The 18,254-nt window shown below is 35.7% G+C and overlaps 1 protein-coding gene across 3 annotated transcripts; it reads left to right on the top strand.

The window, feature by feature from the left end:
• Positions 1 to 2,158: 2,158 nt before the first annotated feature.
• On the top strand, positions 2,159 to 18,234 carry ZRANB2 (zinc finger RANBP2-type containing 2). 3 transcript variants are annotated; one of them, XM_004597537.3, is made up of 11 exons: positions 2,160 to 2,780; positions 4,821 to 4,873; positions 4,962 to 5,070; positions 5,945 to 6,027; positions 9,713 to 9,789; positions 10,239 to 10,373; positions 11,442 to 11,614; positions 12,767 to 12,853; positions 14,650 to 14,808; positions 15,829 to 15,903; positions 16,419 to 18,234. In XM_004597537.3, exons 1-10 carry the CDS (start codon positions 2,725 to 2,727, stop codon positions 15,860 to 15,862), a joined length of 966 nt encoding a protein of 321 aa, XP_004597594.1. In that variant the 5' UTR covers positions 2,160 to 2,724; the 3' UTR covers positions 15,863 to 15,903; positions 16,419 to 18,234. The 3 variants fall into 3 exon arrangements, with proteins under 3 accessions (XP_058514052.1, XP_004597594.1, XP_004597593.1); XM_058658069.1 differs by lacking the exon at positions 16,419 to 18,234 and having other exon boundaries at positions 2,159 to 2,780; positions 15,833 to 16,411; XM_004597536.3 differs by lacking the exon at positions 15,829 to 15,903.
• The last annotated feature ends 20 nt before the right edge of the window (positions 18,235 to 18,254 follow it).

Below are 18,254 nucleotides of genomic sequence, written 5' to 3'. Positions count from 1 at the left end.
ACCAAGAGAAATTGTGACAAAGGATTTCATTTTAAAAGGCTGAAAAGTGACGAGAGAATCCATATTGTCCTTTTCTCTCACCTCTTTGCTCCAGCAAGGCCTTAGTTGATAACTGTAGACACAGCAGGCAGCTAACAACTCCAAGACAATCAAAAAATATGATAGACTATGAGAGCAACACAGGACAAGAGACAGCTGAAGAAGAGAATCTCCTAACTGCATGTTTGAAATCACATATGTTCTGTGCTCAGCTCACACCTGAACTGAGCATGCATAGGACAGACACAAAGTGGAACAGCAGAAAAGCATATAAGCTCAACTACCAAACCACTGTTCATGTCCCTACATAATCCCTTTGTGTTACAGCTGTATAGGACAGACTAAAGCAGCACAGCAAACATGTACAAAACTGTACATAAAATCAGTACTCACAGAGTGAATTTGAACTTGCTATCTAAACAAAACTGCATTGTGTTCTAACACAAAACAATCAAACTCCCCAAGGGTTTTTAACAGGAATCAAAATCTATGCAATCTAATATTTCAAATATCTAGTATAAAATATACAATATATAATACAGATGTATATTTCTGTTTCCACAATTAGAAAAACGTGTCCAACTTTCAAGGGAAAATATACTTAACAACTAGCAATTCCAAGATAACCAAGATTTACAAGTTGCCAAGATTTTATATCATATATATATTTTTTAAAGATTTATTCAGTTTATTACAAAGTCAGATATACAGAGAGGAGAAGAGACAGAGAAGAAGATCTTTCATCCGATGATTCACTCCCCAAGTGAGCCGCAACGGTCGGTACGCGCCGATCTGAAGCCGGGAATCCGGAACCTCCTCCGGGTCTCCCACGTGGGTGCAGGGTCCCAAAGCTTTGGGCCGTCCTCAACTGCTTTCCCAGGCCACAAGCAGGGAGCTGGATGGGAAGTAGAGCCGCCGGGACCAGAACCGGTGCCCATATGGGATCCCGGGGCGTTCAAGGCGAGGACCTCAGCCGCTGAGCCACGCCGCCGGGCCCAATATCATGTATTTTAATGAGAAAAATAATTGAGCAATTTCCCTCCTAGGTACACGCTGTATGCCATGTAACTTGGCATTTATTTATCAGAATGCATGAATAATTGCACTCATACTAGTGCTGTGTCTAAGGGCAAAATCTGAGAAATAGAATGAACAGATTGCTACACAGGGAAAAATTACCAGCATACACAAGTAAAAATAATGGAACTATAGCTACATACAAGTACATGTAATCAGCCAGGATGAATTTAGTAATGTCTATCAATTTAAAAATTTATAACTGGTACGTTGGCTCAGTGGCTAAATCCTTGCCCTGCAAGTGCTGGGATCCCATATGGGCACTGGTTCGTGTCCTGGATGCTCTACTTTCCACCCAACTCCCTGCTTCTGGCCAAGGAAAGCAGTCAAACATGGTCTAAATCTTTGAAACCCTGAACCCATAAGGAAAGACCTGGAAGAAGCTCCTGGATTTACATCAGCACAGCTCTAAGCTTTGTGGCCACTTGGTAAGTGAATCAGCAGACAGATCTTTAACTTCGTATGTCCTCCTCTCTGTAAATCTGCTTTTCCAATAAAAATTAATAAATCTTTAGAATACATAATAAACTATGTAGATGCTTTAATAAGAATAGATGTACATAAATCAACTTTTTTGAAAAAACCTACATAATAAACTCAAAATGTACAGGATTTTATCTTTGGAAGGAAGTAATGGGTGCTACAGGAATAGATTGCTGGTTAGGGTTCCTGCGCGAAGGTTTAATTGCCTAATCCTCCACCTTTAGGTTCCTGGATCCAGGATCCCACATGGGCGCTGGTTCGTGCTCCAGCTGCTCCACTTCTCTTCCTGGGAAAGCAGTCCAGGGCGGCCCAAAGCGTTGGGGCCTTGCACGGGTGTGGGAGACCCAGAGGAACGCCTGGCTCCTGCTACTGCAATTTGAGGAGTGAACCAGCAGATGGACCTTTCTCTTTCTTTCTTTAAATTTGCCTTTTAATATAGTTTTTTTTTTGTTTTTAATATGGCTTTTTGTTTTTAATATAGTTTTTTTGTTTTTAATATAGTTTTTAATATAGTTTTCTGAAACGGCTGGCTGGGTCCCGTGAGCACACAGCTTATTTATCTCATACAACTATTCAAGTATCAAAACAAAAAGTTTTCTAACCGATAGCCTAGTTACGTGATGGGGGAAAAAAAAACCTACCCTTTTCCGTTAAAACAACTTCTCGCAAACCTTACAAAGTCAACCCATCTCCTCATGGAACGTAAACTTTGAACCCGCAGTTCCACGCCCCTGAAGGATTGCTCACTTCCGCCTCTGGCTTCCTGGCTGCACCCGCCTAAGCGGAAGTACTTTTCTTTTGGGTCCTCCCACCAGTAGAGAGCTCTCCGGTGCTTCTAGTGCCACGACACCTCCCGCCTGGGCTGTCTCTACGGCGCCTGTTAGTTTTGCGTTAGAAAAGATACTTGCAATATAACTTTTTCCTCAGGAAATAATATCACCAGTTTCTTAGTCCAAACAACAACGTTCAGACACAAGTCTGGCCTAGTGTCTTCGCTGTCAGTGGCTGACGCAGCTGGAAGCGCGAGTCAGGCAGTGTGAAGACAGCCCCAAATTGCCGAAAGCCCCCGTCCCGATTCCTCCGGTGAAGACGTAGCTGCGGCTGACTGAGGTGAAGGCGTTCAAGATGTCGACGAAGAATTTCCGAGTCAGTGATGGGGACTGGATTTGCCCTGATAAGAAGTGAGTTCGTGAAGGGTTTGGGATGGGTCCGAGGGCTTTCGGAGAAGGCCTTTTCAGGTCCGTTTGGCGTTATCGCTTTTCACTATTTTTCGCGGTCTGGGAGCCGGGCGAAGGCGACGAACTGCCGTGTGCCGGCGGGAGGAGGCTCCCGTCTTCCTCCCGAGGGCGTTCGGGCGTCTTTGTTTGGGTTTGTCGCCAGCGGCCCTTCGGCTTTCCGTGGGCGCTGTGGGCCTGCCCTTTTGCCCCCGCCGCGGCCAGGCTTCGGCCATCAGGAGATCTCCTGAGCGGGGCCCAGCTTGGTGTTGGGTCTCCTGCACGTGACTTTGGGGAGTCCGTGGAAAACCGGGGCATTCTGGCGCCTGTCCCGCTGCCTCCGGCGCCTGTTGGTTTGGTTCGGATTTAATGGAATTCTTCGGGTGTACTGTTTGCCGCTTTCCTCCACACGCTGCACTTTGGGGGGTGGGGGGAGTGGAAAATTCTCACCTCTTTTTCCTTCATGGATCTTTAATTTCTCCTTGAAGGGTTGAGCCTCTCGCCGCTGCACGACTCCACGGCGGGAGGGCTGGTTGGCCCTGTCCCCACACGTGTTGGCGGTTCTGCTGTTTAACGTTGTTACTGAAGCCAGTGTGCTTCGTAAATTACACAAGGGCACACAATCTGGACATAGCAGAGCATTTTTAATGCTCAACTCATGTTAAAAAAAAACAAAAAAACAAAAAGGAGCTTATCTGTTTGCCCCTAAGTCACATAAAAGAAGTCATGGAAGGTAAAAGCAAACTTTTTTGAAGAAACCCGGGCTAAGTTCTAGTATTACTGCGTGCAAACTATGTGGCTTGAACTCTGTAGGAAATGTCAGTAGAGTTACTCCCTTAGGTGCTGGTAAAATAAGATGGATGGCTTGGCAATTGAATGAAGTGTAAAGTGCTAGTTATGGATGCTTTAGTCATGAGAGAGCTAAAGATGAATAGGATTACTGTCAGAGCTGAGACGTTACTAAAAACATGGAAGATGCAAAGCAACACGTTTTTCTCTTGGGTTCTTGTTCACGTGAAGAACAACGTGATTTTAGGTGCCCTTAATGACAACACACCCAAAATTGAAGGTGGGACTCTAGGTTAATGCATTTCAATTCATATACAAATGTGGGACTAGTATAGAATACAGAGTGTATAGTGAAAGTTAAGAAATTTTTAGAGTGTTTTCAATGTTTTTTGAGTCATAAAATGTTTCTAGAATGGAAAATAAGGAAATGATTGTATCATCACTTAACTGTACATCTTTTATCCTAACAGCATCTTAAAATTACTCTTTAAAAATTGAAGAATTACATGTCTTTCATATCATTTGACTTGTATTTACTGACAGTTCATAAGCATTATGAAGGTCCTGTGAGTGAAGATACATTTTTAATTTTACAGTTGCTGGCATAAGATGGGTTACTTCGGATATTGAGGTTATTAGTTGTAGTTACGTCAGTTTTTATCATCTTTGCTACTGCCTTTAGTGTGTATTTATTTTGTTGAGAACAAAGTAGTGATTCGTGACCTACCAGGTTTCCTCCGATTAGTTCTTCCCGTAATATTTTACACTTCTTACATAACATACTGCATTTTTGTGTATTTTATTTTCTGTACTGAGAATTATTTTGATGATTTTTTTAATTCCCTGGCTTCTTGTCAGTAATTCCTGAAGAAATGGGGGCAGCTTTACAAGAGGATTCCATTGTTATGGTATGCACACATGTGGGAAAGCCAAGCCACAGACACCAGATGATTTAATCAATATTGTTAGGCTGCTGAGTGGAAGATGAGGATTTCTTTTGCTCTGGTTGTGACCCAGAATCTAAATTGTTTCTCTAATCAAAGTTTTCTTGTAATTAACATTAACAATAATAAGATGAATTTAAAGTTTTGGATTCTATGTATGTAACAAGGCCCTTTGAAGTGTAAAGCATTTACAGATTTTTAAAATATCGATAAATGCTTTATATAAATGCCTTATATAAATGTCGATATAAATGCCTTATATTTTTATTTTCAGATGTGGAAATGTGAACTTCGCTAGAAGAACCAGTTGTAATCGATGCGGTCGGGGTAAGCATTTAAGCAAGATGCTATTAATACTGTATATTTAAATCATTCATTTCCCCCGATTCATATTTTATACTATTTCTTTTTCCAGAGAAGACAACTGAAGCCAAGATGATGAAAGCTGGGGGCACAGAAATAGGAAAGACACTTGCAGAAAAGAGCCGAGGCTTGTTTAGTGCTAATGACTGGCAGTGTAAAACGTATGTGTTTTGTATTGTCCTCTTCCTCTCATAATAATGTATCAGAAATTTCTCAGTCTCTGAAACTCTTAAGCATACCATAAAAATATTTTGAATTCTCATTTGCATATCGTAGTAATAATTGTTAACACTGTGACTTGCTTATAGCAGTAAAAAAAAAAAAAAAAAAGACCAAAAGAGGATATTCAAAAGCACTAAGGCCTGTTTGTTATTATTGAAGATTTTCAAAAATGTTTAACCTGATATTAAGGCGAAATTCATTACAAAATTCATGTTGTTTTATTACAAACTAATTTTGGAGTTGTAAGTTACATCTCATGAATCTGATTAGGTAATTTTTTTTGTTTTGTTTTAACATTTTTCTTTTTCAAGCTTAGGTTTACTTATTTTTCCCCAAACTTCCATCTTTTCCTGTAAGCAGATGGGGCTGAATCAGAAGAGGAGCTTATATAAATATCTTGTTAAGTTTTCCAACAATAGATTAAGTGGTTGGATTTGGTATGCTGTGAAATTTATGCTTATACTGATGGCTGAAAGAAATTTTTTAAAGCTGATGTTGTTTGTAGAGTGTGACCTTTGAGGTAAATTCACACATTTATAAATCCTTTAAAGTGATATTTTCCCTTAAGGAAGCAGGGTCATTGCAGTCATAATTTGTCATTTTGTTAAATCGGAATACTCTATATTGAGCAGTTACTCTGGATAATTCAGTTCCATGTTGAAATCAGACAAGTATACATTTTTTCACATTTCTCTTTAATGGACATTTCTTTATGTTAATGATCTTATCCTAGCTTTCATTTTCAGATTCTAAAATAAGTGAATTTTATATTTTTCTAGTGTTACTGTTTGTTTAAATTTTTCCTTTCTAAAGTTGCAGTAATGTGAATTGGGCCAGAAGATCAGAGTGTAACATGTGTAATACTCCAAAATATGCTAAACTAGAAGAAAGGACAGGTAAGACATAACCGTGTTTTATGTTAATGATTTTTAAAGGAATTAAAGTTGTTGATAATTTCTTCACTGTGTCATAATAACACTATAATCTGAAGGTGATAACTGTTTTGGGATTTTGGTTTTCTGTGTACACAGGTTTTTGCTTTTGTTTTTGTTTTTTCATTTTATAATTTGAAATACTTAAGTGACAGAAGCAAGCAGAGCACTCCTGTCTACTGGTTCACTCCTGGAGTGCTTATAGCTGCTGGGACTGGATTAGGTTGCACATTAGCAGGAAGCTAGAATTGGCCACAAGAGCCAGGACATGAACAAAGGTTCTTGGATTTGTATGTGCTTCAGTCAGCATCTTAGGGCACCTTAACCACTAGGTCAGATGCCCACTCCAAATCGTTTGTTTCAGTTTCATAATTTATAAAGTACAATGTTAAGACTATGGCTTTAGGTAATTTTTTTAAATGTTCCTTCATGTGGTTGCCTGTTAAACTCCCATTAGCTCCTTGCTTATGTATCAGGGAAGGCATTGAAGGATGATGACCCAAGGGAATGAGTGTCTGTATCGGTGTTGAAGACCCAAAAGAAACTCTTGGCTCCAGGCTTTTGACCAGTCCAGCTCCTACTGCTGTGACCTCTTGGGGAGTGCAACAAGAGATGGATGATACCTTTGTGTCTTCCCCCTTCTTAGTAATGTCTCTTCAAATAAATAAAAATATCATTACCCCCCTTAGCTAGTTTATTACATTATTTATGATAGGTAATAACTACTTTTTATTCATTTGCTATCCTAATACAACAAAAAAGTTCAGAGGCACTTTGTCTAAATCTTAAGCCATGATTCTTAGATGGCCTACAAAATCCCAAGTTTGAGTATATGGTTGCGTATATGTTTTCACCTTAATCTCTCCAACTCAGAATTCTTTGACCCATATACCTAGCTCCCTATTCAGCATAGCTCTGTGAATGTGAAACTCATTATATCCTGCTGAATTCGTGATATTTTCCCCCTAGGACCTGGCCCTCTTCCAGTGATCTCTTTCTCATGATTAGTACTACTCACCTTACAATAGTTACATAAGTTGGGAACCTTAAATGTTCATCTCAGCTTGGGTAGCCCCTTTACCTTGGCCCAGAGTCTTTTCCATCACAACTGTAGACAAAGATCAGTGTGTCTTATGATATAGAAAAATACCTTCCTGGCTGGTCTTTGCATGTTCCCCTGCTGGCCAGTTGTAGCCAGTTTTGTTTGTTTAAGACACTTTGGATTACCCTGGGATAAAGTCAAGTTGTTTCACGTGATCTGTTTCATGAGCCCTTCATACTTGCTTTATGGCAGGAGCTACATTGTCTTAAACTGAGCTTAGCATAATTTTGTCGACCTGTCATTTTGGTTTACTCATTCTCTTCTTTCCGTCCCTTCAGTGTCTTTGACCTTTCCTATTTTTGTGGCTAAAGTAATTCAACAATAAAGGTTGATGGCATGAAATAAATTATTGGATTACCCAAACGAAGCCTGTATTTCAAATCTATTTTGTATTTTTTATTGACCCTGGCCCAGCTTTTCACATTTTGCCTTGAGAAGTATTTGAAAAATGTGTTTCTTGTAAGATACGTAACAAAAACTGATTATTGGCTATTCATTTTACCCTATACTCCTGTGCTTCAAAACCTTATTTTTAAGGAAAAAAAAGCCTGCCAATTCTTTACCTGGTACCAGAATTAGATACTTAGAAGCTACTGGTCCAGTTCTCAGGGATACCTGGATGAGCTGACTAGGCATGCATAACTAAAGATCGAGAAAGTCATGTTTAGTTTAAATGAAGCAGTGAAAGATGAGTGAACCAAGTAATGAGTTGAGGACTAGTCCTTCTGAGTAAAAACAAAGAGCTTTTTGTAGAGCACCAGAGACTTGAAACCATTTGGCATATTGAAGCAAAAGAACTTTACCTTTGGGGAGGGGTACTAAAAACAAATAAGAATACCTGTTTTTATGTTGCCTGTAAAGCTGAGGACAAAGGAAACATACACCACTCCTTTAACTCACCTATTTCAGATTAAATAATATACTCCAGGTTTTTTTGTTAGGGAGTTGAAATATTCCCTATATGTAGGGACAGACTCTGCAAATTGAATTTCTTGTTAAAAGTTCATACATCATGTCTTAATTAGTTTCTTACTCTGTGTCCTGTATGAGAGAACATGAAAATAGCTTTGTATTTGTGATGATAGTCATTTTAAAATAATTTTACTCACATGCTGTTGTAAAATTACCTGCATTAACCACATGTTTTTTTTCTGACTATATTGTTTTTGAAAATGATTATTTTATTCATTTGAGTGACAGAGCAAGAGATTTTTCCAACACTGGTTCGCTCCCCAAATGGGCACAACAGCTGATGTATACTGGTCCAGAGTCAGGATCTTGGAATTCCATCTGACACTCCCATGTGGATAGCAGGGTTCCAAGTATGAGCCATTTTCCGCTGCCTTTCTGGATGCAATGTCAGGCTGCTGGATCAGAATTGGATTATCTGGAACTCAAGCTAGTGCCCATATGGGATGCTAGTGTTGCAGGTGGCAGCTTAAACTAATGTGCCACAATACTGAATCTTTAATATATTCTTTAGCTAGTGTATTTTGCCGTATTGTTTCTCACTAAATGTGAGTAAAGAACTCTCCTAAACTACTGATTCTTGATTTTAAATGCTACTGTTTAAATATTAGTACTTCCATATTACCTCTTCATAAGCTATGCAATCCATTCTTTTTTATGAGCTGTACAGTCCAATTTAACAGGCACTTGTTTTAATGACATAAGACCAATCATGCTGTTGAACTAGATTTAATTTTTAGTCTTATGTGATTTAATACCCATGATTGTCAAATTCACCTTTTTGTTTTATACACATTACATTTTGGTGATTCACAAAGCATAAATTCTGCAGTTACGTTGTATTGCTCTGGAATGTCCGGTCAGATTGTGTTATGTGACCACATCCCTCTTTGAGTCGGAGATTTGCTAAAAATCTGTTCTTTTTCTAAAAAACACTTTCTTATTTTGCTAATTCCTCTCATATTTTTGTCAGAAGCCTGTGAAATTGTAAATGTTATGATATCACATGGTGATGCACTAATCCTAATTGCTTTTCCACAGAATACTTTTAATTTGAAAGTTCACTAACTATTTAGAGAAGCAGAGGGACTGTATTATAGAACAATCGCCTTAAAACAAAATCAAGAGTAAAGGCTGGCCTTCCATGTGTCATTTTATTTGCGGATTTTCCAGTCTCATAACTGGCCTACTGTGTTGTTGCTCAGCAAATTTTTAGACCATCTGCAGCTGAGCAACAGTGATATTTGATCCTTGGTTCTTGTTGTACCCATTCCTTATAGAATATTGCTGCAAACATTTTGAAAACTTGCTATAAGCAAAAATTTAAGAAGATGATTTTCACCCATGAAGTACAAATCATAGCACATTTTGAAATTGGAAAGAGCTACAAATATAGCCATGTGACTTTCCAACTAAGTTGTTGCTAAGACTGTGCTCTATTTTTATTTACTTGTTATTAAGATTAATGATTAAATTTATGGACAAGCTCATTAATATGCCTGAAAGTGATGCTTTTAGATGTAATGATTTTATTATTTAAATGGATTATCTTAGGATAACTTTTTACCTTCTTTTTAGGGTATGGTGGTGGTTTTAATGAAAGAGAAAATGTTGAATATATAGAAAGAGAAGAATCTGATGGTGAATATGATGAGGTAAGCTATATGTTGGTGAACAGATTGAGTATAATCTCAAATCCACAATGCAAAGGAAAATACACCTTTCATCTTTCAAACCGACTTATTAGAAACTAACAGCTTTACCTTTTTTTTTTTTTTAACATTACATTAATTTGAGGCCATCATATAATACAATGGGTTGATCTGCTTGTAGAATCTGAGAATGCTGTGGAAGTTGGCCCAAGTACTTGGGTTCCTGCCGTCCAAATGGGAGACCTAGATGAAATTGCAGACTCCTTACCTCAACCTGGCCCAGACTTGGCTGTTTTAGACATTTGCAGAGTGAGACCATAGATGAAAATCTGTCTCTTCCTTTCTCTTTGACACTATGCCTTTCAAATAAATAAGTAAATCTTCAACAAAAATGCTTTTTTCTTAATGCATGTTCGACTGACAAATTTTTTTTTATTAAATTTTTTTTTAAGTTTGGACGTAAAAAGAAAAAATACAGGGGAAAGTCAGTTGGACCTGCATCTATACTCAAAGAAGTTGAAGATAAGGAGTCAGAGGGAGAAGAGGAAGATGAGGATGAAGATCTTTCTAAATATAAATTAGATGAGGTTAGTGCTTTTATTATTCTGTTTCTTCTTTGTCTTGTTTGTACAATGACATGCAGACCTTTGGCAACTTTGGAAGCTTGATAAAGGTGTACAGATACATTCCCCTGTGTGTTCAGTCAGTCTCTCATTACAAATATTTTGAGCTTTTATTCTGCCAAGCTCTTTTCTTTATACAGTAGTGACCAAGACAGTACTACTCTACTACTAAATTCTAATGGAGGCAATAAATACATGTACAGGATAATTCAGACACCAATAATGTTAATGGGGACATTAAATGATAACAATGATTAGAACAGCAGCCACTTTGGTTTTAGTGGATGCATAATCTGAGGAGGTAAAATTTGGGCTGACACTTGAATGGTGTGACATAGCTAGAAATAAAGAGTGCAATGAGGCTGGGAATAATGATAAGGATTCTTAGTTAGGAAACAAGTAACAACATTCAGAAAGAAAAAATTTATTCACCATGCACTGTCTTCTGGGATTGGATAATGATGGGGGCATTGAGACCTAATGATCTTGCATAGTGCCCCCTTTAGGTTTGCTGATGTTAGTTAAGTGGAGTTAAAGGGCACAGTTTTAGGATCCAGCTGTGTGCATCTCAATTAATGATAGGTACTTTAATTTGAACATTAAATAAAATAACTAGCATGTGTTTCTAGGTAGTGGCGCAAAATACTGAGATTAAAAGAACATGATGTATTTCTAAGACAGGTCAAGGATTTTGTAATGTATTAGTACTGGAGAAAAAAGAGTGAAGTCCTAAGGTAAAACAAAGGGTGATAGAGTAAAGAACACTTAAGCGTATGGAAAACAAATTCTTGACAGCTAAACTTCATAGTGCAAGTGATTGAGGAGCAAATTAGTTTCATTTTCTAGGTTTACATCTGATCTAATTTGTTTACCTTCGTTAAAAAATTTAATAGATGAATTTCAAAACAGAATGAATTTTGTTAGATTTTGGTGATACAGTGATAGAAAGATGTCCAAAACACAGAATTACTCCTTTTTCTTAGTAAGTAACATGAATGTCCAAATGTCTGGCTGTAATTGAATTTTTATTAGGATGAGGATGAAGATGATGCTGACCTATCAAAATACAATCTTGATGCCAGTGAAGAAGAAGATAGTAGTAATAAAAAGAAATCTAATAGACGAAGTCGCTCAAAGTCCCGATCTTCACATTCACGATCTTCATCACGTTCATCCTCCCCCTCAAGTTCAAGGTCTAGGTCCAGGTAAACGGGTACAGGTCAAGGGTAACATCAGTCAAAATGTCAGTATCTAACTTCTTTATTTATAAATGTTATTTTTCTTGATGAAATAAACGTTTTTTAAAAGATCATTTTAGGTACCTTTTTAAAAATTGTTTTTATCTTGATCTCTTGTTGCACATTATTGTCCTTTATTTTCAGAAATGTAAAATCTTAAGCTGTTTTAGTCTCATGCGTTTTAAGACAGTAAAAAAAAATTCACGTAAATTGATACATATGGGAATATTTAAGTATCAAAGTAACTAGGCTGTAGTTAGAATTTTTGTAAGTAAATAATTCTCGTTCAACATGATAAAGACCAATACAGAAATTTTGTAGGCAATGATGAAATCATTGCTTATTACACTTGAGTAATTTGCTTTGAAATGGGTTGCCTGGATACAAAAGCCTTAAATATACAAGTTTGACAACCCTATTCATAGGTTTGTGATACTGTGGGTGATGAATTTTAATCATGTTCAGGAATAAAATATTACTAAGCACTAAACAAATTAGATATCTGTTAATTGAGTATTTGAAAAATTAAGGTGGTTTATAAAGAGTAATTTTTTAGATGACATTATGATATGGTTATTGCTTTAACAGACAAAGGTCAGAATTAGTTTAACCAGTTGTAATTTTATTTGTGATTTTTAAAATCTGGTGAAGCTGTATGTGCCTTTGTGCCATATTGATATTTTCCCTGTAATTCTCTATTTGAATATGCAGAAAACATAAGCACATTACATACATTCCTACATTTAAAGCTTCTTGCTACCTAGACAAGAAGAAAGAAAATGGGTTTTGTAGAAGAAAGTGGTGTGTTCCACAAAGTAGATAAAAATTCCAGGATCCTATTTTTCTGGGTATTTGGCCCTCTGTGATTTAGAATTGATTGTAAACCAAAATATTCAGAGGCAATGCTCATTGTTTCCAATCTGAGGGGAGGGTATAATTTCTTCAGTCAGTCATTAGTTATTATTTAATCTTTAAAATTCCGCATTTTTAAAATAAATTTCTCCTGCAGTAACTTTTTATATGAGAAATGAATTCTAAAGCATACTTTTCTTTTGGTCTTCGTATCACAAAGTTCACTTAAGTGGTCCTGGAAAAAAAAAACCTTCCATGTTGTTCCAGGTCCCGTTCAAGAAGTTCTTCCAGTTCGCAGTCAAGATCTCGTTCCAGTTCCAGAGAACGTTCGAGATCTCGTGGGTCGAAATCAAGGTGAATGAGGTAGCATCTCTCTGTAAAGCAGAGAGAAAAAAATATTTAAAGACTGCAGAAGGCATTGCTGCTTCCCCCCTCCCTTAGTTTGCTTCTATTTGTCAGTTTTATTTTAGCATTAGAAAACTAATGCACTTCCCCTCAGCTTAATTTTCTTACCATGAAATGTTTCCATTGCCAACAGTGTGCCCAGATGTTCCCCTGATTAAATTAATATGGCTGGGTTTGTTTTGGTGTGAGATTTGTTTGGGTATAGCATTTTACAGTGTAGGAAAGTAAAGCCAGGTCATTGTCACTGAATCTTTAGCATTGTTAAAATTTTGGAATGGTACTTCAAAGCAGATATTCCAGTAAGAGAATAGGTTTAACTGTTATTAAAAAGGAAAATAATTTTGTCTAAAATAGGTTTTGTTTTGCAAGGCTGTTATTGCAAAAGTTGTGGAAATAACTTCCATTTGTATCAGACACACTAGGGAACATCATACATATATTTTTCTCTGAAATTTGGAACAGATACTATAGAACATATTCGTAGAACACTCAAAATTGCAAAGAAGGATGGTTGATTAGCATAGGTTGTGTTTTTGAATGAGCATTGTAAGATTTCAGAGTTTATTTAGTGGCCTCTATACTGGGAATCTAACAATTTTTATTTCTGTTTTTTCTATTTCATTAAAATAATACTTTTGCTGTTAGGTTAATATATTGATCTAAAGACATAAAAGGAAGGAAATGACTAAACTTTCACTTGTAGAAACACCAATGTTTAATAATGGCTCTTGGTAGAAAGTTACTGCTTTGTTTGAGTCAAATCTAGTTTTTGAAGGGAACCTGTTTAATCACATTAATGAGAAAAGAGTCACTTGTACTCATTAGCCAATATAAAATACACAGCAAATGTGTTTTACGTTACTTTGTGTTAATATTATAGTCCTGTTAATTTAGTGTTTCTTAGGTGAAAATCTTTGAGTTTTGGTATTCCCTTTGGAAACCAACATAATAAAGCTTTGCAGAACAACCTTCATGTTTTTCCCAATTTTTATTGCTTATAACTTTCCAAAGAATTCTCCTTTTGGGCTTTCTGGTTTTATTTTAAGCCCAAAGGTGAATTTTTTGGGAAGTTTGGGCTAAATTCCTTCAACCAAAAATATAAATGGTGAAAAAAATTGCATTTCAATATTTGCACATTTACCCCTGCGAAATGTGAATATCAACACTTTATACTTATCTCATGAATAGGGATCCTTTATAAAAACGATCATAATAAATATGAAACAAGCTTTAGAGTTACTAATTTTTCTTTTAATATTTAGTACCTGAATATGGTTACTATTCTTGTCCCATGTTCCTGTTTTATAGCAATTTAACCTAGTAAGTTATCATTTAAGTCCACAGAATTTCTCATTTTTTTGAGGAAATTACGTAGGACATATCATTTTTCTGCCTTAGTGGAATATTCAATTTTTAAACACAAGTTCTTTCAATTGTAATTACTGTCTGTTAATTTTACTGTTTTGAAAGCCTTAAACAACAAAAAAGAATTCTGTTAATACAATAAGCTGTGTTCAGTTACAAATGATAAAAATCCTTAAAATCCTAAAACAGCATAAAATTAAAATAATTATATTTAAAAAGAATGTTTTCATGATTGATCCAGAAGTCTTCTGTTGAGTAAGCAGTAAGTATTCCTTATAAAATTTTCATAGTTATAAATCCGGTTTATTTTTGGAGCTGATAACAGTTTTCTTCATGTCTTCCCTTAATAAAATGTTTGATTTGTTTCTCAATCAATGAAGATCCAGCTCCAGGTCCCACAGGGGCTCTTCTTCCCCACGAAAAAGATCTTATTCAAGTTCATCATCATCTCCTGAGAGGAACAGAAAGAGAAGTCGTTCTAGATCTTCTTCACCCAGTGATCGCAAAAAAAGACGAACAAGATCACGGTCACCCGAAAGGTTTGGGTTTCTGTAGAAATAAGAATGGGTGTTCTTAAGTGTGTTTGGTAAATTAAACTACCTAGTCATGGGTTAAATTTTGTTGTCTCTTCTGTCCCAATTTCAAATTATAGTTTTCACCTTTGAACTTCAAAAAAAAGTACTTTTGCGTAATATTTGTGCTTTGATCAGATCATTTAGAAAAGTTATAGACTCAAACTACTCTGCTCATTTTACTGTTTGAATTTTTATTTTCACATATAAAATTATTATAGCCAACTCTCGGTTATTTCTGTATTTTTAGATTGTGATTTGGAAGCTGTATGTTGAATTGATACCTTTTTCCCATTAAATAGTAGAAATAGAAATTTAGGGCATCTGTTAGAATAGTCATCTTCCTCAATAATCTCACTGACAATCCATCCTCATTTACATACCTATAAATATAGCCATGGTGAATTGCTTCGTGCCTTTTACAAGGAAATCATCTTATACTGAAATCATTGATCTTGTACTCTTAATTAAGTTTTTCAGTTTTATTTTGTTTTGTTTTTTAATAAATTAGAAGGATCTTTAGGTTATCGTATCAGAGTTTTAAAATTGAGGAAGGCAGTTGTCAGCTGTTTCTGCATTAGACTAATTACTATTTCATTAACTTTGTCTTGGTTCTCAATGTCTTAGTTATATGGTCATTTTAAATGGCTTCATTTGTAACCTGGAATTTTTTCATACACTTTTAGCTTCTCAAAGTAATGATTTTGTGAAGTCTGTGTAGTGTGGGTTCCAGAGTAGGGTTTTCTCATGATTCCTACTGGTACAGACCATTGAATTTGGCTTTTTTTTTTTTTTTTTGACATTTTTAGAATTCAGATACGAAGATTACACATAAACCTGTTTCTCTGCATTTATTTCTTTGTACGATAATTGCTGACTCTGTACTATTGCTTTCTTGCCACTTCTGCAATTTTTTATCTTAGCCACATATAATCCCCTTAGTTTGTTGTCATCTCAACTTAATGAACATGTTCTCTATTCCATAAGCCAGGTGATTGGTGAAAACACTAAACAACCCTGAGCCCAGGGCCAACCCCTGCGGAACACCACTACTTTACCCAGGTTGATATTGAATTATTCATATTAGCTGCATGAATGTAACCTTATAATTGTACAATCAACTTGTGTGACCTAGACCTCCAAAACTTAATTATTTGTGAATATATTTTGGCTTATGCACAGTCAGAAGCCTTGCACTATATGTTATACATATAGTTTATTACACTTTTCTACAGTGCATCACAGAGATTGAATCAGTCATGCTTTCATTACCAATTTTGTATGCCTTTGTTTTATGTAGTCTATAATTTTGATTTTTGCAAGGCTTTTCCTTCATTATCTTAAATAATTGAGAGGTGGCTATATTTTTAAATAAGACCAAAACTTTAAATTTAAAGATGTTTATTATATTGGTACTGGGCTCACAACCAAGTCTAAATCCCAGAATATTTTATATGTGTTAGTTTATATCTTAGTTTCCATTTATTTTACCATCTTCAAGGTGAGTTAATTTTTTCATGGTTTCATAATCTGAAGAATGATGCTGAAATTTCACTTTTTTCATTATGTCTTAACAGGCACCACAGGTCATCTTCTGGATCGTCCCATTCTGGTTCCCGTTCAAGTTCAAAAAAGAAATAATGTGTTAAAATTTACATCTTAAAAAAATCAACACAGTGCATGAAACATTTTTAAAGAAGTTGGTGTCTTACTTGGTCAGAAGTGCTAAATCTGCTAGTAGAGGTGCATGTTTTTCATTGCTTTTCAGGACAATACATGTTGTGTTTATTTGTGAAATTACAATTAAATTGCATTTTAAGCCATAATGTCCCCAAATAGATGCTCTGTTGTTCATTTATAGCTATTTGCACCATTTAAAACCATCTCAGCTATAACAGAGTACTGTTTCTTAATTTACATTCTTGTGGGGATCTTGTTTTTTTCCTTGTTTTTTGTTTTTGTATTTTTTGTTTTGGTTTGTTTGGTTTGATTTTGAACTCTAAATGTGTCTTGTTGGTTGAGTTACCTAGGCTTAGGCTTGATAAGGAGGCAAGACTGGTAAATTAATTGAAAACTGTTGTGTTTATGTTAATCTGAGAAAAGGACTCAACTCATTACATTAAGCTATGTCAAAAATGATTCTTACCAAAAAAAAAAAAAGTTGTGAAACAGCCAGTAATTTATATTGAAATTCCCTATGCTGAGGGTGCCTTAGAATCATTGTTTTTTATCCAGCTTTACTGTTTTGCACCATCACATTTAATGCAAAACAGTCTTGTTAATTGAAGAAAGAGAAGGTGTTACTCATTTCTCTTGCTGACACACAATTTGGGGTAAGAAAGAACGTCTAATATTTCATCTTTTTCCTACGGATATAGTTGCCTGATAACAAAAACATCTTCTTTTGAAATGTTTGTTTAAAAGTTTGAGAAGTTTTATGTGATATCCTTTAAAAATGCAGTTATCAGATACATTAAGTTAGAAAGGCTAAATCGTAGTTAATAAGCCAATTAAGGAAACCTTTTGGAGTGTGTTTCTGTTTGGGTTAAAGTCCAACAGATACTGTGAATTTAAGAGCATTTGTGTTGACTTGTTTCAACAGGTTGCATTTAAAATTTTCTTCTGAATAACGAAAGAGTGGATATTTCTGCATGGTGTAATAATAAGTCATTATTTTTCTTATCACTTGTAATAACTTATGGCTTAAAATGCTTTCAGAGTTTCATTTCTCAAAATCTGGTCACTTGAGCTCCATTTTGTTTTCTGGTTACAAAACAAAAAGATTTCTCTTAACAGTATCTTCAGTGACAATACAAGGTAAGTATATTAAGGGAAATCAGTAATTGTGCTTGGGGCTTTTTGTTCTGGTGTGTTGCTTTTTCTCCATAACATTGTCTGCTGCAATTGAAATAAAAGTTAAAACATTTTAAGGTACTTAGTAGACAGACCAAAATTATATTTGTTTTTTTATCTTAAAGTGAATGTTTTCCTTCAAGTGATCTAAAAATGAAAGCAAAAATATGTAGAAATATTTTGATAATATTTTTACAATGAGCTTCTCATGTTTTTTATGTTTTAATTTTCTTTGCTATGTTTACTGTAGGTTGCACAAGAACTTTTACTATCTTGTAATTGTGCCTCAGACTTTTTGAAAGTCCACCTTTAAATTTCCCAGATGACCTAGATTACACTTGTTACCATCGGTTTATTCTTGTGCTTTCTGTATTTAACACTTGGGCTGTTCTAAGCAAGTGCAAGGTTATAAATTTAGCTAGTAGTAGTTTATAGACAATTCAGATGATTATGGTTTCATTTGGTTTATCTAAGTTGTACTAGTTCATTTCTTATGGAAATGATGCTGTAGACAAATGTAAATAAAGTCTGTGAGCCAAGCATCAAGTGGTGTTTGTTAG

This window comes from Ochotona princeps, chromosome 2 (assembly GCF_030435755.1).
Source record: "Ochotona princeps isolate mOchPri1 chromosome 2, mOchPri1.hap1, whole genome shotgun sequence".
Taxonomy (NCBI): domain Eukaryota; kingdom Metazoa; phylum Chordata; class Mammalia; order Lagomorpha; family Ochotonidae; genus Ochotona; species Ochotona princeps.
This window is presented reverse-complemented; position numbering and strand designations above follow the sequence as displayed.

Excerpts from the sequence above, each read along its gene's own strand:
- ZRANB2 (XM_004597536.3), top strand. The coding sequence starts at position 2,725 with ATGTCGACGAAGAATTTCCGAGTCAGTGATGGGGACTGGATTTGCCCT. Across the intron at positions 6,028-9,712 it reads TAAACTAGAAGAAAGGACAG|GGTATGGTGGTGGTTTTAAT; the intron begins GTAAGACATAAC and ends CCTTCTTTTTAG. Across the intron at positions 10,374-11,441 it reads CTAAATATAAATTAGATGAG|GATGAGGATGAAGATGATGC; the intron begins GTTAGTGCTTTT and ends AATTTTTATTAG.